The following is a 25,655-nucleotide window of genomic DNA, read 5'->3' as shown; positions in this document are numbered from 1 at the left end:
ATCCCGTCTGCTCAGCTGCAGAATTACATTTCAATAACACACACACACAAAAACAAGAGGAATTAAGAGCACTTCCTGCTTTCTTTCTGAGCAATAATCCAAATAGTTTACCCCTAAAACAGGATTACTGTCTCTTTCCCGCTTGGATTTCGCGCGTCGCTTCCAGAAAAATAAATAAATAAAATAAACCTACCACGTGCAGACGGAAAAAGAAAGCGTGAAGAAGAAAAAAGATGAGGCGGTCTTGTGGTGTAACGTAGTTGTTTATTTTAATTCCACAAATTTTTCAAAAAAATTACAAAATACTCAAATGGAGAGAACACAGGACTCACAATTTTTCTTATTATTTCTACTTTTTTGTTTACATTGTGTCATCCCATGGTGACTACTCATATATACAATAAGCTTCAAGATACCAGTATATATATAAATCTTAGCAGTCAGAATTTACATTCTGCTATTGCCGCTTTGAAACAAGAAGCTAAACCATTGACAACACTTAACATCAAAGGCTTCGGAGACACAAAAAAGAGGGAGTAGGAGGTGAGGGATCGTCAGGAGGAGATGATGATGATGATGCTGAAGAAGAGTAGGTTGTGAGGAGACATGGTGGGGCGAGGGATAAATTGGTGGGCGATGGAAAGACAAGAGTGGACAGGCTGTTGTCAGAGCTTCAGAGACGCGAGTGTGGTAAATGATAGTGCTCCATAGGACGATATGGTCGCTTTTAAATGCAAGTACAGTTTCTTTGATTAGTTAAAATAAAATTATACAATTATAAAATCAAATAAAATCGTCCATGACGGTCAAACAGTCTTAGTGCATGGAATAATTGCAGAATCTGTGTCATGGGCTACAGAAAGAAAAACGTGGGCTCGTGTGCACTGGTAATGACGGGTCAACACTACATGTAACAGTCAGTGGCAGAAACAAACACCACCTCTGAGGCCTCAGAAGGCCATGTGTATCCCTAAGGAACCAAGGCGTACAAAAAAATACACACACACACACACACACACACACACACACACACACACACACAGGCACGCACAAACATCATCGACCTTACACCTCCTGGAGGTCAAGTGTCGGCAGGCCCCCCTCTAGTGTCACAGTGAACATTATTACAGCCTAGGTGGAGGATGGCTCAGTCGGATTTGAGCCCTGCAACAAACACCGATGACGGGACGGGGGAAAGAAAAAAAAGGGGGGGGGGGACATTTAGAAGACAAACTAGAACAGACTCACAGCCACTCATTCACACAACAAAAACAGTCCTGTCAGGCTCCTGTTACAGTGAACACTGTTTAAAAAAAAATCAAAGCAATTTCCCCCCCCAAATTTCTTTCATTCAGCCGATGTTTCAGGTGACCACATATCCTTTAAAAAGAAATCCTAAAAGTAGAGGATTCATTTGGCTCTTAAATAGTAATTTCAATCAAAATGGATAAAATCAGCTGAGCTCGAGGACGCTCCTTCAGTGCAAACTCTTTTTTTTTTTTTAATATCTTCCCTCCATCCTCAGCGTGCACTCCACAGAAGCGCCAGCGACCACGGTGTCACTTCTTCAAGTGCTTCCCCCATCGTTAAAAGTCCACACGCCGAGTTCAACCGGCCGAGCGTGGAAGGCGATGAATGGATGTGGTTGGCGTGACAGGCTGATGGTTTACATAGTGCATGTGTGGCTAAATCTAAACAGTGATGTCAGAGGAACGTCACAACGCAACCGTAACTCTCAGAAACTGCTCGTATAATGCCATGGTGCTCCCCTCTGAAACAAGGGATAATGCTTTGAAACAATTATAACTGGAGGTTGAAAAGACTTGGTTTGGAGTCCACACCTAGTAATAATAATAATTATAATAATAATTATATGTTTATATATACTATTTACAGACTCAAAAACACCATGCTGTAGCTTTTCTTAAAATTATGAAAAACCTCCAACAATGTATTAAAATAAATGTTGAATTTAAGATAGCACTTGTTATTTTTCCATAAATGGTCTGACCGGTCTCGGCTTTTTCTTTTTTTTTTTGTTTGTTTGTTTTGTAATAAGCACAGTGTCTTGTTCTAGCACCTACAAAAAAAACATCAGGGAAGCTTGTCATGCAGGAGTCTTGAGGATGTTGTCACTACTGGCTATATACCAAAGAAAGTCAATGTCTTGGAAAATAATAATTAAAAGAAAAGAAAAGAAAAAAGGTCCTCGACATGAACAAAAACAAAAATCTCAGGAGAAATCTCAGACGATTCACTTGGCTTTTTCTGTTCGTCAAAACTGAAAGTGTTCAGAGGATCCTGAAGAGCCTCTTTGAAACTGCTCTGTAACAACTTCCTGTGTCCTGCACCTGTCAGTCGCCGCCTCCCTCGGCTCGTTACAGCTGCTTGTCGCTCTCCTTCTTCAGTCGACTGAAAGGACAAAAGAGCAATGTTTTAAAATTAAAAAAAAAAACAAAAAAACAAAACATAATCAAGCATGCTCAGAAAACCCGACTACAACAATAATTAGGATAAACTACCTGTAGTAGTCCTCCTGGCCAGGCAGTGGTCCTCCGTGCATGTGATGGTGCCCGTGCAGCCACTGCTGCTCCATGGCTAGCCTCTGGAGCTCGGCCGACTGGGCGTGCATGGCCTGCAGCTGATGGGCCGCCGACATAGTTGGTGGAATACCTGCTGGTAGGTCCCGTGGGTATGGAGTACCTGGAGGAAAACCCAACACAGAAAATGTGATCAGGCTCAGACTGATAGATGATAGAAGCTCAGACTGATAGATGTGAGTAAGGAGAGTCAACACTGGCTGAGAACCTACCAAAAACTGGGTGTCGCAGCATCTCGTGTTCGTGCGGCGGCTGGCCCAGGAGAGGGTTGGGGATGGCGCCGGGTGGGTAAGGGAAGCGTGCCAGGTGAGGTCCGGCCAGGGGATCTACTGCCAGCGGATGGCCGCCGGAACCTGGAGGACACACAAGACATTCACCACCACCTTCTGGGAGTCAGAGTCTTAGGTTCAGGGTACACTCATTACAAGATAGTGTATCACACAGCATGCTACAGACATTAATGATACTCAGCTTAATGTAACGTTACTCCTCAAGGTTGATTTAAAGACTGCAGGGACTACGTTACTATATTTATCCATTGTAAAAAATCTGTTGGCTCTGTCAGTAACTTAAGGAAGATATGACTTCCTGTCATCCAGCCTGTCAGTGATGTACACTACATTACAGTGACACTGATCACAAGTCCCTTTGTTCAGTCTTTAATGAGAGGAGTAACAAATTAGTGCAGTACATATTATATATATATATGTATATAAATATAAATATATAAATGATACAATACCATGACAGATATGCTCACTTCGATACTTAATACAATATATCATTTGTTCATTTCACTGCAACAACTTTGTCAAAACATCTCTTTCCTTTTAAACAACATCAGAATAAGTGCAGATAAATGGCAAAATTTCAAACAGCAACATGCTTCCTGAACTCAAAAAGCAGTCTGGCATCTGTTATGTTTAATCAAAATGTAGTAATTAATACTACATAACCAAAAATACAATATATATATTTATTTCAGAGTGATAACAGGTTAAATTGACCTGTGAGTGACTCAGAGCTCTACTTTTGGTCTTCAAACATTTAATTAAATAAAGTATCTGTTCATTCTTAAGTTGTCATCTGTAATTAAAGCTTCTAAATTCAGTTTTTAATTTCACTGTCATGCATTTATGAATTAAGCAGGGCTTTCGTTTACCTTGGTGTAAGGGATCTTGCTGGTGGAGGTGGAGATGGGAGTGAATATGTGAGTGCTGGTGGTGGTGCGGCGTGACATTGAACATCTGCAGACGAGCGATGGGATCATTGGCCACTGTTGCCATCCTCTCTGCATGGAGTCTCTCTGCTGCCAGCCTCTCTGGGTAGCTCATTTCTGGGCGCAGCTGGGGCCCCGCAAGGGCTAGCCGCTCACGCTCTAATGGGTTCAGGCTGGGATGAAAGGAGGCGAAAGGGTGAGGGCCGGCCATGGGGGGCAACGTGATGGCCCCGTGGCGAGCAAAGTGTTCCATGGGGTTTGTGGAAGGGTGGAGTGTGTCCATCTCTGGAGGCTTGACCTCAAAACCAGGTTTCATCCTTTCCCTCAGCTCCCTCTCGCGGATTTCCCTCTCGCGCATCTCCCGCTCTCGAAGCTCACGCTCCCGCATGGCTGGGTCAGCGTTGTATAAGCTGGGCATGTGATAAGCTATCAGCGGGTCTGCGGGGTTGAGTGACACAAAGAACGGGTGGTTTCGATTGGTGGGGGACATGACGTGGGGCCGGGCATACTCGCTGAGGGTGCGTAGGGCGGGTGTGTCGGGGCCAATGTAGGGAGGCACAGCTGCAATAGTAGTCGGGGGACCGTCGAAGGGTGGACGCATGTGGGCGGGGCCGGCCATCTGAGGTTCGCTCATTCTGCCTTCGTGAGATGAACTGGAGGCTTTCTGTGAGGAGAGGAACATCATGCTTAGTTTTTCTTACTTTTATTTTTTTTAACGAAACCAGTGCGAAACATAAAAGTAAAAGAACGATTACACCACTCACCGCGGCTCTCTCAGCTTCCTTCTCTCGTTCCCGCTCTCTTTCTCGCTCCTTTTCCCTTTCCCTCTCTCTCTCTTTTTCCTCCCTGACTTTCTGTTCTGCTTCCCGTTTGGCTTTCTCCAGAGCTTCCTCTCTCTTCTTGGCCAGTTTAGATGAAGCCAGGGGCGTGAAGTAGAAATCGGTCCGAGCACACGAGTTGTACCCCCGGTCCAAGTGCTTGTAGAAACTGTAGAAACACAGACACAAAAATAAAAACGTTAAAATAATGTCTTACGTTCATAAACTGACATTTGTTTGGAGAAAAAAAAAAAAAAACTGATAAAAGAAGGTTCGATCATCATATCCATGTGAAATTTTGTGTACTGAATGGCAGGATAAATGATGAAAACACCGCTGGTATTAGCTTGCATTAGTCCATGTTTTAAAAGCAAACAAACTCCCTCAGCATTCACTTTTCCTGCCACGCTGAGCCTATAATAAACTCCTCATTGCTATTCATTGGCAGTCTGAGAGTCACTTAAGCGGGAGGCAGCAACACGTACTCATATTCGGATGCTTCATACACTTCCATCTCACTGTAATTAATCTCCCTGTTTTCCATCTCTGATAATTCCGAACCATCAGCTACTCAGAGCTCGAGGCTAATTGTGGCCTTGGATGCCTGTTTTGCAGAGGACATTTGATTAGTTGCCTACATTAAAGACTTAAAACCTGAGGGCGACTCTTTGTTGGAGAGCTAATCAGTATCCCCTGATAAGAGAACAGGCAGACTACTGATAAACAGCCACCTGTGCAGGTGTATGTTTTTCTCTTTTACAGATGTTTGATGTTCTGTTGTTTGCTCAGGCTGTTGACAGACGTACCGTGCTGATTGGCTGGCATGGCTGGGCGTATTGACGACTGTAGGCTCCGGGGAGGGGCTTCTCTGCGGGGGTGGCGGGCTCTCTGGCTCTTCCGACTCGTCCAAAGGCTCCTCTTTGATGTGCATGGGTGGGACTGCTGTGGCCGGGCCAGCACAGGAGACAGAGGCAGGAAGTGGCATGGAGATGGAAGAGGATGGAGCCGAAGAAGAAGGAGGCTGCAAGCCAGGCATAGAGTTTGATGATGATGGGGGAGGGGCGGTTGGAGGTAGAACTGTACTGAAAGGATGAGATGAGAAAGGTTGCTGAGGTGGCCCGCTGGGATGTGAGGCTGCTGCGGAGGGTGGCAGAGGAGGAGCTGGAGGAGGTTGGTGGCTGGCTGAAGGTGGGAGGCTCTGTGACTGGGTGAGAACTGGAGGCTGGGCTGGGGGAGGCTGAAGCTGCTGGCCTTGAGGCATGAGCTGGAGGGGAGGCGGATGTGCTGATGGAGGATGATGGTTGGATAAAGAGCTGAGAGGCTTGAGGGCAGGAGGCGGAGGCAGGTTTGAAGGCATCTGAGGGAATGGAGGTGCCGATACGTGGGGCGGGTGTTTGTGAGACTGTGGGTTGGGTATCTGAGGGATGGGTGTAGTTGGCGGGGGCTTGATGTGAGGCATAGATATTGGTGCGGGGGGCAAGGGCTGCTCTCTGGGAGGCTGGGCGCCGCTCTGAGAAGATGACTGGGACTGAGAAGGAGGCGTGTGAGCCCTCTGTTGTGATTGGCCAGAGACCGGCGGGGGTGGGACCTGAGACGGACCCATAGGGAATCCCTGAGGGGTGATGGAGTGAGGGTGAGCCATGTGTGAGGGGCCCGGCTGCAACGGGTGAGGCATGGGAGGCATGGGTCCGTGATGCGGGCTGGGTAATGACTGAGGTGGAACTGGGGGGCCAGGAGGCGGAGCCTGAGTCATAGGTGAGTGTGGAGAGGGAAGCCTTTGAGGGTGCAGGGATGCTCCTGACTGGATTAGAGACATTGGGCTTGCCTGGGGCAGAGGCTGGGGAGGTAGAGAGCTGGAGGCTGCAGCAGGGGAAACCTGCGGAGGCAGTGAGGGGGCTGAGGTTGTGGGTGGAGGGGGCGCCGAAGAGGCGGCTGAGGTGCCCGGTTGACACTGGATGACTGGAGGGTGCTGGCTCTGCAGGAGCTGCTGCTGTTGGGCAGAGGAGTCCGAGTCGCTCTCATTGTCACGGGGGCTCGGGATGCTCGGCGAAGAGCTCCGGTTGTCCTGATCAATGTCTTTAGGATCACTACTGAGCTCCTCGTTGATGCTCCGCCCATCAGAGCTCTCGCCCTCTCCCTCTCCTTCTCCCTCGCATTCTGAAGGCGAGTCTGGCCGACTCAGCTCCTGTGGGGACAGAGGAGAAGAAAGGAAGCGCATCAGCACACCAACTACACAACCTGCCCTTAACACATAGAGATAACACAAGCAAGCAGACTCACTTGTGTCTTGGACTTTTTGGCGTTGGCCCTCTCGGGCTCCTCTGTGTCTGAAGCTCCTTTCTCCCGTTGCCGTTTGGCACTCTTCATAGGTGAAGGAGCTTCCTCTTTAATCTTCTGTGGAGCAAAAGCAGCAGAGACACAGAAAGTATACATTACAGAGGTGCATGCAAGGAAAAACGAGGGGTCAGCGACTCTCTGCTGTACTTACTTTGCTTGGCTTCTTCATGGAGTCCGTCTTGCTGTCGGTGCTGTCAGTGCTGGCTGCGCTGGGTGAAGTACGTCCGCTAGAGCGCAAATCCTCGTTGGTGGGTGAGGCTCGGCCATCAGGACTGGCTGTCTGCTTCTTACGACCACTACGTAGCGTCGACATCTGTAGTTTGAACGAAGGAAAATTTAGCCCAATTTATAAAACTTTCAAACTTTGAATAAAATAAACATTTGGTTTGAGATTATGAGCTTATTTCTTTGTAATCTGGGTCTGGATTGCTCCAGGGATAAATCTCAGGGTATGGTTCCTAAAAGTGAAAATAGAAGGATAGCTGGCGCACCGAGCCTCGGTTCCGTCGGGTCCTCATGCTATGCTTCCCGCTGAGTCCATCCTCTTCCTCTTTGACAGGTTTGAACATAAATGGCGGAGGGTCCACGGGCTTCTCGATGGGGGGCAGCTCACCGTACTTCTTGAAGTGAATGCGGCAGTCGGTGCACAGCAAGATGTTCTCGCGGCCCCCGTGGTGCCAGTCCTTGGAGGCTGAGGAAAGCCATTTACAGTTGTGAAATAACACAGTCACACAAGCAGAGAGGCACAAACATCACACAGAAATCATCTGACAACCTGCAGTAATACTGAGGAATACAGGCACCACCTTAAAATAATTTCTCCTTTCAATATTTAACAGAATAAAAATGTTTGTACTACAGGCGCTAAATCAATGTCTAATCTGTCCCCTGTTTTATACCCCATTTAAACTCCCAGGAATCTACTAATAAGAGCTTGATGGGTTAACACTATAAAGCCAAGTTATTAGCCACCCTTGCTTGGATGGCAGAAACGTCAGCGTGTTCAGATGGGAGCCAGCTGTGTGCAAAGAGGGGGAAGGATAATGAGGTGGAGAGAGTGAACGAGCTGTGGGTTCATGTCTGATTTGATCAAATTAGTCCTGACATACTCTGATGCCCATCTGTCACACAGTGCTGTGTTGGGTGGGCTCACACCGATCCCAAGACAGGACGGGAATAGCCAAGCAAGTCCGTATGACGGGTGTGCGCACGAAAAAGAGATGTGGCATCTTACTGGTCGTGAAGCAGTGGCGGCAGGCGTAGCCTTTTAGCTCCTGTTCGCTGTCTTCACTGTCAAAGTCATCTTCACTGGCTGAGCTGAGGTCCACTAGAGAGAAGAAGGAAGGAGAAAGATACGTCACATACATCTCTTTACCGACCAACGAGTATATGTCAGGCCAGGCCGTCCCCTCTCCTCCCAGCTGCCACCATGACGTCAAAGCTACGTACAGAACTCGCTCGACGGCGGGCGTGAAGGAGTGTTGACGGGAGTTGAGGCGGTCCGTGTCTTGATGCGGCGGAAGACGGGCTGACGACGGTGTCGGCGATGGGCTCGACAACTGGCCGCCTCGGGAGTCTTCTTCCAGTAGTAGTAGAAAGTAATCAGCTCTCCCTGAAAGAAGACGATAAACAGGCACCGTTAAAACAGGCAGTAACATCTTAGGAACGCAAACGAGCGTCTGTGATAAGGGGGAGGATTCACTTTTGATTGCAAAGAGGTGAAATATCTGCAGTTAGGTGGAATGAAATCTGTGGAGGATACACATTAGCAGTGGGTGCTGCGTTTCACAGTGAAAGGCCATGGAGCGGGTCAGTCCATGCCAGGATTTGTAGCTGGCTGGGCATGTTTGTGCTGCGGCCCTGTCTGTCCCAGGATTAGGCCAGGAGACTCACTGAATGCAGGGATATTAGGATCAGTGCAATGGTGGCTGCCTGGGTGGCAGGAGGTTGAATGGGAACAAAAGAACATGTCAGGCAGAGCTTTGGCGCTACAAATAGGGAGTGAAATGGCTCCTCGCCCCTTCACTGGAAGAGTCAATTGAACTTTAATCAAACATTCGGAGGGGTGCGCTTGCCAGCGAGCGGGGCGGATAAATCCAGTGTACAAAAGGCCGTCAGGAAATCAATACCCAACTGAAACATTAACACATGCAATCATGGATCAGAAAGCACTTTGCTGAAGCAGCCTGTGCATATTAACTGCAGCTTTCCTGCCACACTCGTGAAACACAAGCCCTAAAAATTGGCAACAGGAGTCGGTGGCAATTATGTAGTTTCCTGTAAAGCTTCGCCTTTTCTGCCTCGCTGTGAACTCTCACTTGTTAGTCATCTTCCACTGACTCTATAACAAATTTACAAAAGGTGCAGTGTGTGTTCGCAGGGTGAGCAGTAAGTCACCTGTAATCTCAAAAGCCCCGAGGGCACCCAGCCACTGTCTGAGGTCTGTTAAACCGCTGTTCAACAAAGCTCCCAGGGTTTAATGGCTATTGATTGTTTTCCTTCTCTGCTTCAGCCGAGAAACTTGACATTAATTAGTCACACCATTACTCTCTGAAATGCATTAACAGCTTTTCAGCAACAGCCTGATATCGTCTATCAAAATGTAGCGAAACATGAAAAAGGAGGAAGTGATTTGATGAAATGGCTAAGAGAAGCCCCCCCCCCACTTTAACAAAAACAGAAAATAAAGGCAGTGAACCGTAGCACACGTACACATACAATGTAACTCTTAGGGGAAATTCATATCTACCAGAGCCTGCAGGATCCACCTTATCAGGCAAAGCAGTGCTGGAAACATTTACTGAGGGTGTCTGAGCTCAATGAAACCTCCTCACATTTCAGGGTAAATTAAGGCACTACACCAGGAAAACCACTGCTCCAGCCGAAAACAGTCTCAAACCCCACGAGCTGGTGGAGGCTTTATCTGGATTGGTGGATGGATTCCACATGCAGTGGGCTTTAAGATAAAAAAGCACATGGATACTGATTACATTATCACCTAAAAGCTACATTATGCTGCTGCCGTTTCAGTCGGCGACAGAACTTTGTGGCCTTTCTTGTGCGCCTCCCACTTCAACCTGCCAGCCAGTTGGGAAGGGGAAGGGCGCAGGTGCTAACTGAAAGAAGGCGGGCATCCTGATGTGAAATCTAATTGAAATGTGCAGATCAAAAGTGTCGAGTGGTGCCGAGCGCTGGCTTTGCTGTGTGCTTAATGACTGTTCTCAGCAGTGCCTCTCTGCCTCCTCGCTGCGGGTTGACAAGTACACGGCCTCAGCAACAGCTTGGCAGACACAAGGAAAGGTCACCCTGCCTCTCCATCACTTACGCTGTGTCAAGTACCATTACATTAGGCAGGGGCTAATGAAAACATTAACTTGGGCTTTTGAATGGGAATTAACAGGTGTGGTGATGAGCTGGTGCAGCTAGATGTAAATAAAAAAGAGGAAAACAAGAAGCACAGTTCAGCAAATTCAGTACAAACATGATGCAGTGGAAATGTCTGCAAGTACAATAATATCTGTAATATACACAGATTTTAAATTTGAATGCAGCAAGTATAGCATGGTTAACTAAAACTAGGTTGCAGGTAACTAAAATGAATTAAAAAAAATAGATGTTTGTGAACCTAATTCAAACTAAAATGAAAATAAAGAGAAAATATCCTCAATTTTAGTGTTCGGTGTTTTTTTTGTTTTTTGCCAAAACTTGCCTTATGAGGCTTTGATATACATGTCCATTAAGACTCAACTGCTTTCAAAATCTCCTGTTTTTAAAAAAAAATTATATCTGTGGTGACTTTCCGAAATCTCGCTTCAAACTGAAATGAGCAAACCTGCACTGAAAACTAACTGAAACAAGACTGAATCCAAAGCAAAAAAATCACAACAAAATAAAAATAATAATAAAAGCTCATTCAAAATCATAGAACTGTAATAACTGTGTAGTGCAGTCGCACTGATAAAGGAAGGACTGTGAGCACAGTGAACGTGTTGTGCAGAGAAACAGCCCGATGTGAACATGCTGCACGTGAGAGAAGCTTTGTGCAATACATTTGTGTCACAGTGAGACTGACAGATTTGGGTCCTCTGAAGTTGTGCAAGTCCCGTCTCTCACACCGACTGAAGACTTTTCTGCATCAGAGCCACTTTATCATGCTGCCACATGCCCGCAGCAACAATTTAACTCCAGTTACCTCGCAGTTTATTCTCCCTGTTTGGCCGTTGTGGAAGCAGGTTTGTGTTTTACCTACTGATGCCATGTCTTTTTCCCCTCCCTTCATAAAATTAACACGTCCATAAAAGAAACAACTAAACAAACCTGCATCTAAAACAGCTGAAAGACAAATTTACATAGTCCCAAGGCTTCTGCAGCATAATTTTCTCCCTAGTCCACTAAATCGCTGCAGAGCGGCACAGAGTGTGCTGCTGCTGCTTTGCAGAACATGAGATAGTGACAACATAAGCTCAGTATTATTAGGCCTTTTAGGCTGCTTCCATCTGCAGGAGCTTTCTGGCCGGTGGATTATCCAGCAAGGGAAGGGCTTACCCTCATATCAGGGCGCTCAGGCCTTCCGTTCCAGTTACTGCCACTTAAAATGGTCATCTACATAAAGATGTGCAGTTATTTAAAAAAATATGTTCATAGTGATTGTTGTGCTATCGCTTTAAATTAAATACTTGCAGTTCGAGTTCATAAAGCATGCATATAGAGATGCGTGACTTTTGTATTTTAACCTTACTGTAATATTATTCTCACAAACAGCTGCTAACAGAGGTTAGCAGGTGACGAAATTAGGAAAATTCCTCCTGAGGCCAGATTTTGACTGAAAGGGTTAACCACTTTAGGCTGCAGTGTAATTGTGGGTGGGAGCGCTGGTTGAGGGTGAGCTCGGTGGTCGTATGTACACGGGTAGAGCTGAGGGCGAGGGCTAAACTCGTGTATTTACACCCTCATCTCCTCTCAGGCCCAGGCCTGAACAGATGGTTTCTGTTTTTCCTGGCAGATTTGTGACAGAGCCACAAAAGGCCTCTGCTTTGACATGAAGCCAAACGGTTAAGGCCGTTATTGGCAAGAGCAGGGGAAGGAGGAGAGAACAGGGGAGAGCCGAGGAGGGGGAGGGCTGAGTGCCGAGGAGAGTCGAGAGGGAGGAATATAAAAAAGAAAAAGAAAAAAAGAAAGCCAGCAGCGGAGAACAATGGACAATCAACACTGAATCCCAACCACAAACCAGTCCTGAAAATCTCACAGCAAATAAAAATCTCTGCTAAAAATTTAAGGCGGTCGGGGAGCAGAGAGGGCTGGGAGCGTGTGATTTCTAGGTTCTGGTGGCTGACAGCGAGTTGTGTAAACAACCATTAGTGCAGCATGAACCTGCGCTACTCCTGCTTCCTCCACAGCCTGCAGTCAGAGCAGGGAGGACTGCTTCCTGCTTCATTTCAGTAAGGTGAAAGGGGAAGTATTTCTGAGCTAAATCAAGCCAGGGCTTAATTATACATGAGCTGGACCTGTGGACTCCCAACTCTTCCGTCGCCCATGACAGACTGTCTGGAGCGTGCGCGACTTTGCCATCATCCTCACCATGAATGTAACTGGAGGGCGTAACTTTATGAACGTGTATGTGCTTCAGTGGGTTTGTGCGTCCCATTTAATATGTTTCAGTGAAAGTTTATTTTAGAAATTATCAGGATTTTTATTAAAGTTGCCGAAATGGTAAAGATGACAGAAATGTGCGCTTCCAAACTTTTTATATTATATGCAGCCAGTGACACCAGAGTCTAGTTCTGGATTTACAAATTTCCAATAATAAATAAAACATCGTTATGTCAGGTGGAATAAAAACTATTAGTGCTTAGCGTTACCAAACTACACTTTCCCTCCTTACGTCATTTATTTGTGTTTGTGTTGTGTGAAACTAAATGACAAGGCCAAATATTTAAGCTACTAGGCACATGTACAGTATGTGATGAATTCAAAAACACACCTACACCATAGCGATGCCTCAAAAACGAAGAAAGACTGAATAGTGAAAAGATCTTGGCTGGTGGAGCGGGGTGCATGTGAAAGGCGGCTAAATAGACAGCCGTTCCCTGCTGCGCAGCGCCTTTCTGCCGGAGAATGACTGAATAAGCTCTGCTTTCACAGGTCAGGGATGCACATGCTGAAGAATCAGCACTCGTGTTTTTCCTGCTGTAAGCGATTTGGCCAGTGAAAGCAGATTGGATGGCAACAGTGCCTTTTTTGCTGGAGGGTCGATCCTGCGTGTTCTGCTGATAAGCTAGTCTCCCCTCCCCTAAAAAAACAAAAACAAAACTCACAACATGAAGCCTACCAAAGAACTCAATTACACAGGAGCTGTGGCTCTCTGGGCTCCGTCTATTAGGCTGAAAAAAGATTTTGCCTACACTCAGCTGCGCTAAATTGCCTGTGGTCTGTTAAAAGAACATCAATACGTGCTGGTTGAGCTTCCATCAGCCGGCAGCGATTTCACTGCCTAAACAAGTTATATCATTTACCAAACGCGGAAGCTATTCTGTCACACCGCTGACAGCTGCTGCCAACTGGACCAGGCTCCTGTAGTTTGCCGCTGGTTTAATTAGTGTTTCAACCTAAGTATTTATAATCACACTCATCCCCGAGGTTCTGGCTGCTGAGCTGAGGACATGGCAATGAATTCAATGCGACGTTTGTACAGATTGTACCGGGGCAAACATCTGCTGCGTGAGGTTGTGTTGGGAACACCGTTCTCCTGTTGGGCGTCCCATAAATGACAGGGCCTTCGGGGACCGAGTGCTCCCTTTTTTCTCCGAGAGAAGATGATGCTGTAAGGAGTGCTCGGCACATCGCCTCCTTTAAAAATTAGACATACAGCTCAGATCTAGCATCTCTGTGTGGACCTGAAAATTAGCGCACGCGCTAGAATGATAACAAACTGCAGGAAGCTGATAAATTAAAGCTCCAATAAACTCACCAGTTGGTGTTGGATGCTAACTGTTTGCTGACTGAGAGCGCTTGTTCAATGCGTGACGTTAACAAGAAGAAAACGCACACTGTGGCTTCACCTGTGTTAGCTTTTCTAATGCGCTGCCAAAGCACCTTTCTGTCTTTTTCCCGCTCTGTGCCAAAAACAAAGCAGGAACCAGCAGCATAAAAACGTCTCACCAAATCAGTTTTAGCGTTTTATCTCCCCCCCACCTTTCCTGCCCTCTACGTCTACACGGATTACAGCTGACATTCTGGGCTGTAACATTACTAAAACGACACCACCATCTAATATATATGACCGAACTACAATTACGGAGTCGTCTTGGTGATAATGCTAGGCCTTTATGAAGTTAAATATTTAAACATGGAGCAAAGAGAAACCAGTAGGGAAGCTGGTAGGGAAAGAAAGCTCTCACACACACTCAGATGCTTTTGTCCTATGCCTGTAAATTGTTTTACACTGCTTCACTGACTTTATTAGATTAAGGCTGCTCTGAGTTGTATTGTGAAACACTTTCTTGATCTATAAATATAGAGTATAATACACTTATGTGTGCATGAAGTAAGTAAATTACCAGTGTTTTCATGCAATTTAAAATCTCACAGGACGCAAAGAGACAACCTGTACTGAATATAATTTCAGGCATGAGTTGCTTTTACATCAGTGTTTTTTACGCTGTCATGCATATTTTACTTTGCTGAGTAACACTGTTGTCTGCACACTGAAAACAGTCTGTCTTTAAAGTAGTAAAAGCCCAGGTATTGCAATACGTTCTCATTTGCAATCTGCTGCTGCTCGTGCTGTACCCTTTTCCACCAGTGACGTCGTCTGGGCTCGGTCCTGCAAGGAAATGGGCCAAAACTCTCTAATTTGATCTAATTTTCAGCTGTCAATTTCTCTGTCGAGCTGCACGGCAAACTAAGCAGTCGCCGATTTAAATCAGTTTGGCAAACACCGTCTGTTGATGTTCTTTATGAAAACGCTCCCAGTGAAAATATCAGGCGCGTAGTTATCTGTGATCTACCATTTCAGCATATTCGGTTGTTTAAACACTGAAGGCAGCAGATCGTGTTCCATGACGTCCTCTCGTGAGTGAAGGAAATGGTGGCCAGTTGCAGACGGTCAGGCGACACACCCACCCACTTCCCCCTGTGGGCCTTTATGTGACTTTATATAAGGCATTCCTGAGTGCTAGTCGGGCCTGGTGTGTTTACACAGCGCTGGGTGCTTACCCTTGGCACTGGCTGTTCGAGCCGTGCTGACGCTTCAGGGGCAGCGCGGCTAATAGGAGCTAGCGGGAGGAGCAGTGAGGGCCGGGCGCGCGGTACCGGACCTCTGGGCTTTGTGCTGTGCGCTCCGCTCAGGACTCATACATCTTCTTTCATGCAACTGGAATAGTGTGTGTGTGTGTGAGAGAGAGAGACAGAGAGAGACTGGAGATAATGGGAAAAATCTCTTATTTCCCACACCTAAAATATCTAGAGATATTGTTGTTCTCATGTTCTGGAGATCTGGGATTTGGGAATGAGGAGGGAGAAAATAAATGGGCACTTTCCTCCGGGTATTAGCTGGCACTTGCTCCGATCAGCCAAGCAGCACAAAAACAAGCTCAGTCATAAGCAAAGATGTAAAGTCTGTGTGAAAACACAGACTTTACTGGCTCTTTTGAGCCAATGCCCATTTTACTCCCTTTTTTCATAGGACGCTACTACCCTCTCCGTGCTCTCCCAGTCATCTTTTCATATTTAAAGGCCAGTTTATTTTCCATTTGCAGGGGGAAAAATTAATCTTTCTCTGCTCTGTGGTGGTGGCAGGCCCATATCCTGGAGGAGGTCTATTACCTCTCCTGCCAAATAGACTCCCCCCTCCAGGTTGAAGTGCATTAATACCTCCTTTATAGCCAATCAACTGGACTAGTCATATATTTCAAAACCAGTAAAAATAATTGAAGAAACCCTCTGCGAGGAAACAGTATTCATACACTTTAATCTCTTATTCAAGAGACTCAAATTGGTTTTGAGGAATAAAGTATGAAAAAAAAAGTAGCACAAAAGGAGACGACACTAAAGAGTTGGGGTGTAAAAATATTACAGGATATGTTGCGGGTTTTAGAAAAGGAGGGCTGACGTACCCTCACCTCAGAGCAGGCGAGGAAATGAAGCAGATGAAAAGTATGACAAACACCTTTGATTTTCCTTTGATGTCTGTGTCAGCACTATATCGGCACACTTCCAGCAGGAGCAGCCTCGCAGAAACAGCAAAGTCTGCACTGTTTCATGAATCAAAATGTATATCTAAGAATTATTTAACAGCCGAGTCTAAAGGCTTTGAAGCAACATGAACCTGTTCGCTCTGCAGCCAATTACAGGCAAAATAAAAATGCAGGTCGAGCCCTTTACGAGGTTTTATATCTAAAGAAGTAAAAGCACAAAAACAGTGTGGCTTCTGTGTTTTGTTTCCAACACAAAGTTCACACTGAACGAGGTGAGCTGCTGTTAATCATTGCCAGGCCTGAATCTGACCTGTTTGTACTGTGGCACGGGTCACACGGACGTTCAATAACGATTACGACACACACCCGCACGAAGAGCAGGGAGCTGCTGACAGGAGGAAATTCCCTCTGCTTATGTACATAAATAACACATTTACAAAGTGCGAGAGGTACAAAACAACTTTGGCAGTCAGTGACAAAGCTTTTGTTTAAAGGAGGCATACGATACAACCAACAGGAAGCTACCTCTAACCGCAGGCACAATAATCTCCAGTTGCAAAAGTTTGGAGTGTACAAACATTTTCCTCTCCAATCAGCTAAGAAGGAAACAATTCTCTGAATTTATAAGATTAAAAAAAATACTAGCTTAGGTTTGATTAAATGACAGTAATCAAAGTTATGGCCTTTGATTCTCTCTACCAGGCCAGACACAAATGTAACTTTGTTGATGTTCAAACAGTCACGTTTATTGCTTTGTAATCCTAGTGGAAGACATCGCATTGCCCTTTAGTTTGCTCTGAAAATGGCTGAAAGACCAAGAGAAGGAAAGGAAAAATCCCAAGTGCTAATAATAAAGCACTGTAGCACAAACATGAGATAAAGCAGGCTTCTCCACAGAGCTGACATATGCTGTAAACACAGTGGTTCAAATCACATCTGCACTACTTGTTTACTACTTGCTAACAGAGGGTGCTAATTAATGTTGAGTGTGTAACTTGCCTGGGAAGTACATTTAAGCTCAGGTTTACACTCAGGTGCAAACAAGTATTTTTAATATTAATATTATTATTTTCCCCTGAGCCTGATGTGATAATACTACGCTAGAGTTGTTGGCAAGCAGCGCTTCTTAACAATAAGGCCTCACAGCATTAAACTAAAACTTGCTTTCTGTAACTTACAAGGAAACTGCAAATGCTTCAGTTTCTCTGTTTTTGTATCAGTGGCACAGAGAGAAATAAACGAGCTTACCGTCTCTTTGTTGGGCAGCAGCTCTTTCCGGATCCTGAAGAAGTTTTTGCCGAACTGTCTCAACCCTTTAATGAAGCGCTTCTGCAATTTTTTTGCACAGAGGAAGAGAGAGAGAACGAGAGAAAGAGGGGGGGGAGAGGGAAAGAAAAAAAGAGAGCAGTGAGTATATGTTAAGTCAGCTAAAGTACCACAGAATAAAGTTTTCTGCTTAACACCACGACAAAGAACATTGTTTTCATTTCGCTAGTCTGCGGTCGTCTGAGGTTTGCTGTGTTTTTTATAAACCTCTACAGCCGTTTAAACTCCGGAGCAAACACAGCCATGTCAGGGCAAAACCAGAGAGGAAATGACAGGCAAGGCAGGGAGAGACGCTGAGATTAAGCTCGTCGTTTCACGAGCGCAGAACATACAGTTAGACAAACACGATCTAATGTGAAAACAAACACAACAGCAGACGTGCCAAACGTGTTGTTAATCTCCCAAGTGAAAGTTCAAAGTCAAAAGCTAAACTTGAAGATGCCTCTCTGTGCGTGGCACTCCGTTTCTAATTCTGCCGTTATAGTTTGGCAATCTAACAAACCCCAGAAAAATTTAAATGTCCAAAAAAAAGAATTCTTTCTAAGTGAGGTGAACTACACGATGACAGAGAAGGCTACTTTGTGACACTGGATTTAATCTGACATTAAAAATAAACTGAACGTCAACGAGAGCCCTTACCTCAATGTGAGCACAAAAAAACAAAAAGAAAAAACAATGTCGGAAAGCCCCCAAAAATCAGAGCAACCTACATATATTTCTTCTCCTTTAAGAGCCACAGACTGCGAGCCATAAAAAGCGACGGCTGAAAAACATTCATAACCAGCGAAGCAGACAACCAAAGGGTTTACTTTCTTGCTCCAGAGGCGAGCCCCGTTCCACAGTGATCTCAGCCAACCGTTTCCACCAAGTAACTCCAGCAAAAAAAAAAAGAAAAGCAGAGAAAAGTCCTCGGGGAGCACAGCACAAATCTCTACGTCCACCCACAGGTAAAGGGAAAATTAAAGGGGGGTAAATCCACAATGTCTCCGACAGGACGTCGTTCTTCTTATGTTTTTTTTTTTTAACAAGAAAGAAATAGCTTGTCACTCTCTGCTCTTCCACTACAAAGGGGAAGGCTTTACATGTGATCTTTCTGCAAGAGAGCCTCTGGTTTGCAGCAGGATGGAAAACCCGAAGTGGAGTCCTGTGCTTCATGTTAGTGTTAGGCACAGCTTTCATTTCAGCCTCAAGCACTGAATGGGCAAGCTTTACTTCTCTACCCACCCCTCTCACTCACACACACACACACACACACACACACACACACACACACACACACACACACACACACACACACACACACACACACACACACACACACAGAAACCTAAGCCAATGCTTGCGACTGAAACTACACAGGTTTCTATTTCCTTGTGAGGAAACTACAGCATGGAGTGAGCCTGCACAGAGGCAAAACTAGCTGCCCGCCTGAGAGGGGAGCCAGGCTGACACAATTTGTGTGGAGAAAGGTCTTGGACACGGTGGAAAGGACACAAGTGGGCGGGAAAACCAGATATGGAGCCTCTCCTGTGTTGTCCGGAGTTCATTTTCCATGCCATGTACAGTATGTTATGCAACCACAGATTGTTTACATACCTCATTTTGGTGGGGGAACAAAAGCCAAATTTACAGAAGTAACGCAGCCTGCTGCGAAGCACAACTGTCTTTCAGGGAAAATTACAGGCGAGAGAGAGCTTTGTGAATTACTATACTCACGTCCTTAACACAAGCAAACTTGATATTCTCAAATTTTCCAGCTCTGCTTTGTTATTGTGCAGACAAAAACATAAAGAAAGAAGGCACAGGTCGAAATTAAACCAGACTAAACAAGCAAACACAAAAGGGCCTGATCAAAAAGCTAGTCGCGCTCAGCTGACAGCTTAACAAAACGGCCTGTCCTGTAAGTGTCATGAGACAGCAGCTAATTTGCATTCATCAGCTTGAAGGTGTAGCGGCTGATTAGCCAGTAGATGGAGCCGTCTCTAACACCAGCACCACATGCAACGGGAAAAAAAATAATAATTTCCGACCACTCAAGGGGGTTAAGGGGGAGATTACTATTTACACTGTCACTCAAAAGCAGTCTAGAGAGCAACAAAGCACCGGTGGAAGGCCTATTTCAGGGTTTGTTTGACAGGCGCTGACAAAACCGAGTAAATAACCAGCTGAAGTATTAGCTTCACAAATGTTTGCGGGGGAAAAACAAGAGGAAAACTACCTGAGGATTCACAAATATTTAATAAACCTGAACCTGAGGTAGACCAGATGATAAGGTGGATGAGGGGTGAGGTGGTGCTGAGGATAAATTTCCATGTCTCAGCTTTACCTGAGCCTGCAGAGCTTCTACGTCAAAAATCAATTAGACCTGCCCGTGCAGCCTGCATCTGTCCTAATTATGTCACCTTAATTATGTTTCCCCCCCAACTGTACTATTTACTCAGTGCGCCCGTTCATCTCCACAGAGGAGCTGCATGCGTGCTCTCCCTCCCTCTCGTTTTCTTTCTCTCGCTGGCTCCCTCCTCCCTTCTCTACATGTCGGCTCCAGTTTAAGGCTCCATTTCAGCTGCCTGGGCTCACTGCTCTCCAGCCCAGCTAATAAATCATCTGCCAATCTGCTCCCCGAATCGCTCTGCCCCTGCTCCGATTGCTCCAGCCCTTGGTTGCTAGGCAACACAGCGGCAGAGGAGGGGCTCGGAGAGGCAGAGCAAGCTGAGCAAGGGGGGGGAGAGAGAGAGAGGGAGTGAGTGAGTGAGCAAGAAGGGGAGAGGGGGGCAGCTGGGTGGTGGAAGCGCTACCAAATAGCCATCCGCTGTGCAGAAACAACAGGCGTCTCTCTCTGAGCGTGTTCCAGAGCGCTGGCGCTTTTTACCCGCCCCGAGTTTCCGCCCCGAGTCCAACAGTGCACTATTGTAAGCCCAGAGAGGAGACGTAAAATAAGAAAAATAAGGAGGAGAAAAGAAAGGAAAAAAGGCATTAAATAGCCCTTTGTTGCGTGCAGGCACTTCCTGCTTGAGAGGTGATTGTTCGAAGCAGTAAAACTGGTTAAGATAAATGCAAACATGGGCGCAAAGATAATATCACAAAGACAGGCTCAGACTCAGACACACACACACACACACACACACACACACACACACACACACACACACGACATAATTCCCGCTAAATGTCATTCCATAAAAACACTGACGCAAGACCAGCACAGCAGCAAACAAAGCTACTTCCACTCAATATGGAGTCATTATACTTGACTTGTTAAAAGCTGACCTTTCCGAGCCTGCTGCGAATAAACCCAGAGGGCTGAGGGCAATCAGTCAGCTAGCCAAAAACAAAAAGCAAAGAAAAACACACACACACACACACACACACACACACACACACACACACGTGTCTGTTATGAAACATCAGCCCGTTACATTGGGCCTGGTGAGCAGAAAGGAAATCACAACAGTCTTGAATAGGGGGAACCGCACTGACAGACAAGAGACTACCCACATCCTCTTTGTACAGACACCTCACAGAAAGCACAATCTATGTAGATATGCTAAAATTTGCACTGTTGTCCCGCAATTACAACCATAAAGTATATTTTATAAGCCTTAACTTTTCTGTAAAAGACCTAAAAGTCACCCCGCCCTCAATTTATTTATTTTTTTAAAACAACAAATGTGAGAGTATCCTGATCCTCTGCAAAGCAAAGCAACATCCACTGCTTTCTTTTGCTTGCAGTGACACAAAAGGTGGCAGGAAATTCCAGCACACACCCATCCTGCCTGCTACTTAGTTATCAAACAACAACCGTCTCCTAAATAAAAGAAACACACTGCTGGCACAATAAAGGGAATAAATTTTGCTGTTGACATTAAACATAGCCTGCGGCACGGGAAACAGGGAGGTGTGTTGCATTTTATCCGTCTGCTGGGTGTCAGCTCGGCTCTGCAGGTTTGTATTCTACCACTGGGGGGCCGCTACTCTGCTCTTCTCCCTCGTTCCCCCCCTCCCCACCTCGTTGCTGTCGGAGGCCCTGCTCCAGTCATCCATCAGCCCAAGAAACAGCCGGAGATAAGCCGCAACAGAGTGCAGCTGGCTGAGGAATAGACCTCCCGCCCTGCAGCAGTCGTAGATCAGCCTCGCTATCTGTGACGTGGCGACACACACGGCACGGCTGCTGCTTCTGATTGTTTATAGGGCACCTCCTGTTGGCCGGCGCATTATTAGCACCGCTTATTTACTAGAAGGAATGACAGCAGCCTCGGGTGAAGCCACATTTCATTATGATGACCTTCAGCAAAGTCTGAAGGGCCAGAAGGTGCAGAGGAATCAATTTACTGATAAAACAACTGGATTTCCTTTGAATTCTACAGACACACAGTGGATCTAAATGAATAACTTTAACTAAAATCAGCTCAATGTTACCTCTTTCGATCAAATAAAATGATAATAATCAGAACATATTTTATTTTTACGATTAATTATTATTACTAAATTAGTAACAACTAATTGAAGCTGCAGGAAGTCTCCAGTAAAGCCTGAAAACACTGAGGTACGAGTCAACTTCAAAGCTCAGTCCAAAATTTATTTGTGTATAAAGAAGATTGCAAATCTTGCAATTGTGGTTAAATCAACCACACGCGCCCCCCAACCACCCACTGAGAAACAGCTACAACGAGCTCAGACCGCATAGTAGATGTTTCTGATAAATTATTTACAGTTTCATATTTTATTTTATAAACACGCGAGATTTTTCTTGGGCGTAATCTGCAGTCATCGCCTTAGTCACACGTCAAAGGGTTTTGGTTGGCGCTGGCGTCAAGGTGACGGATTTCCGGTGTCTGACAGTTGCACTAATAATGTCACGGTGAAGGATTGTTCGGGGATTGACTGTCACAAATCTTTCTGGAGTGAAATAATGTTCTGTTCCTGCGAGAGGACAATAAAAATCAAACGACACTCTGCTTTGAGATGTTGTCACTTCGTCCAGAGCTGTAATGAAACGCCAAACATATGACTGTGGCAGCGGTCCTGTCGTTTGAATGTGTGTGTGCGCGTGTGGGGGGGGGGAGATTATTCGCATTTCACTCAAAGTTTAGAAGGTTGAGACGAGGTCCAGGAGTATATGCTGCTGCAGCCGTAATCACACGGAGGACAGGAGATGTGAGTCAAAGAGGGAGGAAGGGAAGGTGGCAAGTGACCCCGCAGACAGGCTGATTCTGTCATTTCAGCGGTCCCTGCTGTCACTTTTATTCACATCTCTAAGAGAATGGCTGGGGTGAGAAAAGAACAGGCAGGGATAATGAAGCCAGTCCTGGAGGCGACGAGATACAAGAGGGAGGAGGTGGAGGAGGCAGAAGAGCGACGAGGGTGATGATGAATAAATGAAGAGCAGCAGGGCTGGTTTCTGCGAGTACGTCAAGGTTGGAGCTGCATTTACACCTGTCCCTCAAGGCTGCAGGGCTGAAAAGGCACAAGTGGTGATCAAATCAGTGGAAGCCGTGTCCTTGGCCAAGAGTCAAGACGCTGCTTCCCCCCCGGGCGGCAGACGCTGTGTTGCAGGTGAAATCCTGCTGACTGCCTCCACCCGCAGACACAAAACGCTTTCGGGACAGAACATGGCAGACGCTGCGTACCGGACTCCCCAACAGCTCCTCGGCTCTTGTTACATAACGCCGTCAGCACGGTGAGATGAATCCGTATAAATGAATGAGTGAATGGAGCAGAACACAGAGAGCAGCGGGGTGACGGTTTCAGCACATCATCTCCCAGTGGAACAGCAAAATAACACAATCAGACACACATATGTACATAATAATGGATGTGACTGTAATGGAATATTCGGTCTATTCAAATTGCCCAAATGATTTGCTGTGAGCTTGTTTTAGTGTCTGAGTCTCCTGCTGCCGAGACAGCGTTTCTTTGACAAGTGGTCTGTGGTCGACCCCGCTGTGGTCGAGTGTGGCAATAAAGCCTCCCATCACCGCGCCCCGTCCCTCGCTCTGATTACCTTTGCACAGCTGTGCCTGCCATCGGCAAGTGTAAATACGAACGCACAAATAAAAGGCAAACTCATAAGTAGTCCACAAAAAAGGAGGGCTCACTTAATTTGTTGTGATCCACCGCGGCCCTGCCGTGGGCCGAGGGTTTAATTTAAACGCGTCCGTCGTGTTTGATTACAAGACAAACGACGCCCATTCATTTCCACTGGATACGAGCAGGAATCAAAGTCTGCCAAGCGTCAGGATTACGAAAACAATATCACCGAGAGGAAAGGCTGATTCATTGAGGAGGAGGAACGACTAACAGCAGCCATTCAGCGAGAGAGGCGGGTGTTTGTTTCTAAAATCTACAGTCAGATCCTTCAGCAGTGTTATCTTTAAAAGAGCCCGAGTATATAAACATGCAGCGCAGTGTGTCATAACGCATCAAGGCCAAAGCCGGAGCGCTCAGTCGTTCTGACACAGTCTAATTTGGCGCTTTCATTCCCCTCCTTCCCACTCATGATGCAGTGTTTGATCAGGGAGAAGGGCTGCCATTTTCTGATCCCAGCCCTTCAACAGCTGTGCTGAAATTCACATCGAAATTGAAATGGAGGCAAACGTTACCAGCCCCCCTTTTTTCCCCTCTTCTCCCCCTTTTCCAGGCTTCTATGCTAAAGATTTATTCTGTGGGTGATAAACAGGATGCAGCTGCTCTTGAGCCTTGGAGGAGCTGGAAACTGACAAGAGTTTTTACTGATGTTTTGTGAGGCCAGGCCAAGAGTCTCAACAGCTCCCTCTAAAGTCAAACGGCAGACGAACAAGAGGCGCACAGAGTGAAATGAAATGACAAAAACAGCAGCTCGCTGTGGAAACCAACTAATATTTATGCAGCCCGTGTTATTTTTAGATCAGCACGCGTTTGCTAATGCGTGACAACATAAAAGAATGGCTCTCTTACCACTTCATCCTCAGACCAGCACTTCTCTATCAGTTTGGGTACCGGCTTTTTCACCAGACGCTGCAGAGCCTTGCCGGCGTCGTAGCTGCTCTCGTGAAGCTAGAGGGGAAGAAAAAACAACAACAACAAATAAATGAGAAAGCAAACAAACATAGCTTTTTAAAAAAAACAACCAGTCTCACTAAGGGCACCTGAGTAGTATCCGCACCTTTTAATGAGCTCAGAAAGCAACGCAAAAAGATTTTACATCCAGGTGTGACTGAAGCTGTTACTATAAATGAGAGGGATGTCACACACTAAAGACCCAAGACCCCAGCCTAGATATAACAACAATAACAGTGACAAAATCAATTGCCGTGCTTCTTTTAAGCTTTGTGTCACATTCGGCTGGGCGAAGCAGACAGCGCTGGAGCTCTTCCTCTGAGAATAAACAAGCATCACTCATTGGAATTGCAAATGGAGAGTAAGGTCAAGAGACAGTGACCTGCCCGCTATGTTAATTTTCCAGTTTATAGATTTGGAATATAGATGCCCTGTTTATGGTGATTATAATCTCTTTCTTGCTCTCAATTCCTCCAGTATTCATTATCAATCCGACGGACAAACCTCGCGTTATGCCTAATGCACTGCCGGCTCCTGAGGATGGGTTTGCTGAAAAGGACTTATCACTGCAAATCACTGCACAGTGAAATCACAGCTGAACGCACCGTACAAATCTCTGCGATTCATCGTTAACTCTGTTCATTTTCTGTGATGCACGCTCGGCTCGCAGTATTAAGACTTGCTGCAAGGCTACTTACAGTGTTAAGTGCGTTTAATGTAGTGTCATCTCGAGACGCTGCTAGACACCCATCTTCTGTTGAGCCTCCATCACACATCCCTGCGAAGGCAGCCATGCTCCTGTGGACGTGACACAGATGATGTAACGTTTTTAAAGGAAAAGCCACAAATCTAGCTAATCATTCCCACACAAACATAAGCAGAGGACACCTGGAAACAGTTCCTGCCATTCAAACGTGGCTACCCACATAATGTTGAATAAACAGCCTGCACACTACCTCAATATTGAAACACAGAGGTCACCTGACTGAACAAACATGATCGCGCAGTCCATTTATGTGCATATCTGCAATTATATGATTAAGTTTTAGAGTCAAACAAACATGTGATTCAAGTGCAGACTTTCAGCTTTAATTAAAGCAGTTTAACAAAAGTATTTCATTAACCC

The 25,655-nt window shown here is 45.9% G+C and overlaps 1 protein-coding gene across 6 annotated transcripts in view; it reads right to left on the bottom strand.

Annotated features, from left to right (window-relative positions):
* Positions 1-244: 244 nt before the first annotated feature.
* The window catches only part of rerea (arginine-glutamic acid dipeptide (RE) repeats a), a 133,957-nt gene continuing 108,546 nt past the window's right edge, over positions 245-25,655 (bottom strand). For 4 of the 6 annotated variants that reach the window (XM_085444948.1, XM_085444950.1, XM_085444949.1 and 1 more), the window contains 14 exons: positions 25,228-25,327; positions 24,428-24,526; positions 17,417-17,497; positions 8,424-8,586; positions 8,209-8,301; positions 7,466-7,665; positions 7,126-7,287; positions 6,918-7,031; positions 5,444-6,822; positions 4,584-4,806; positions 3,763-4,483; positions 2,813-2,983; positions 2,523-2,703; positions 245-2,412 (listed from right to left, as the gene is read on the bottom strand). In XM_085444948.1, the coding sequence (XP_085301074.1) occupies positions 2,379-2,412; positions 2,523-2,703; positions 2,813-2,983; positions 3,763-4,483; positions 4,584-4,806; positions 5,444-6,822; positions 6,918-7,031; positions 7,126-7,287; positions 7,466-7,665; positions 8,209-8,301; positions 8,424-8,586; positions 17,417-17,497; positions 24,428-24,526; positions 25,228-25,327 (3,721 nt within the window). In that variant the 3' untranslated portion in view covers positions 245-2,378. The remainder of the gene's footprint in view (positions 2,413-2,522; positions 2,704-2,812; positions 2,984-3,762; positions 4,484-4,583; positions 4,807-5,443; positions 6,823-6,917; positions 7,032-7,125; positions 7,288-7,465; positions 7,666-8,208; positions 8,302-8,423; positions 8,587-17,416; positions 17,498-24,427; positions 24,527-25,227; positions 25,328-25,655) is intronic. The other 2 variants (XM_085444951.1, XM_085444954.1) reach the window with 1 other exon arrangement.

The sequence above is a fragment of the Copadichromis virginalis genome, linkage group LG20 (assembly GCF_057382275.1).
Source record: "Copadichromis virginalis isolate Kocher_CV1m ecotype Utaka linkage group LG20, C_Virginalis_male_GT1.1, whole genome shotgun sequence".
In the NCBI taxonomy this organism is placed as follows: Eukaryota; Metazoa; Chordata; class Actinopteri; order Cichliformes; family Cichlidae; genus Copadichromis; species Copadichromis virginalis.
This window is presented reverse-complemented; position numbering and strand designations above follow the sequence as displayed.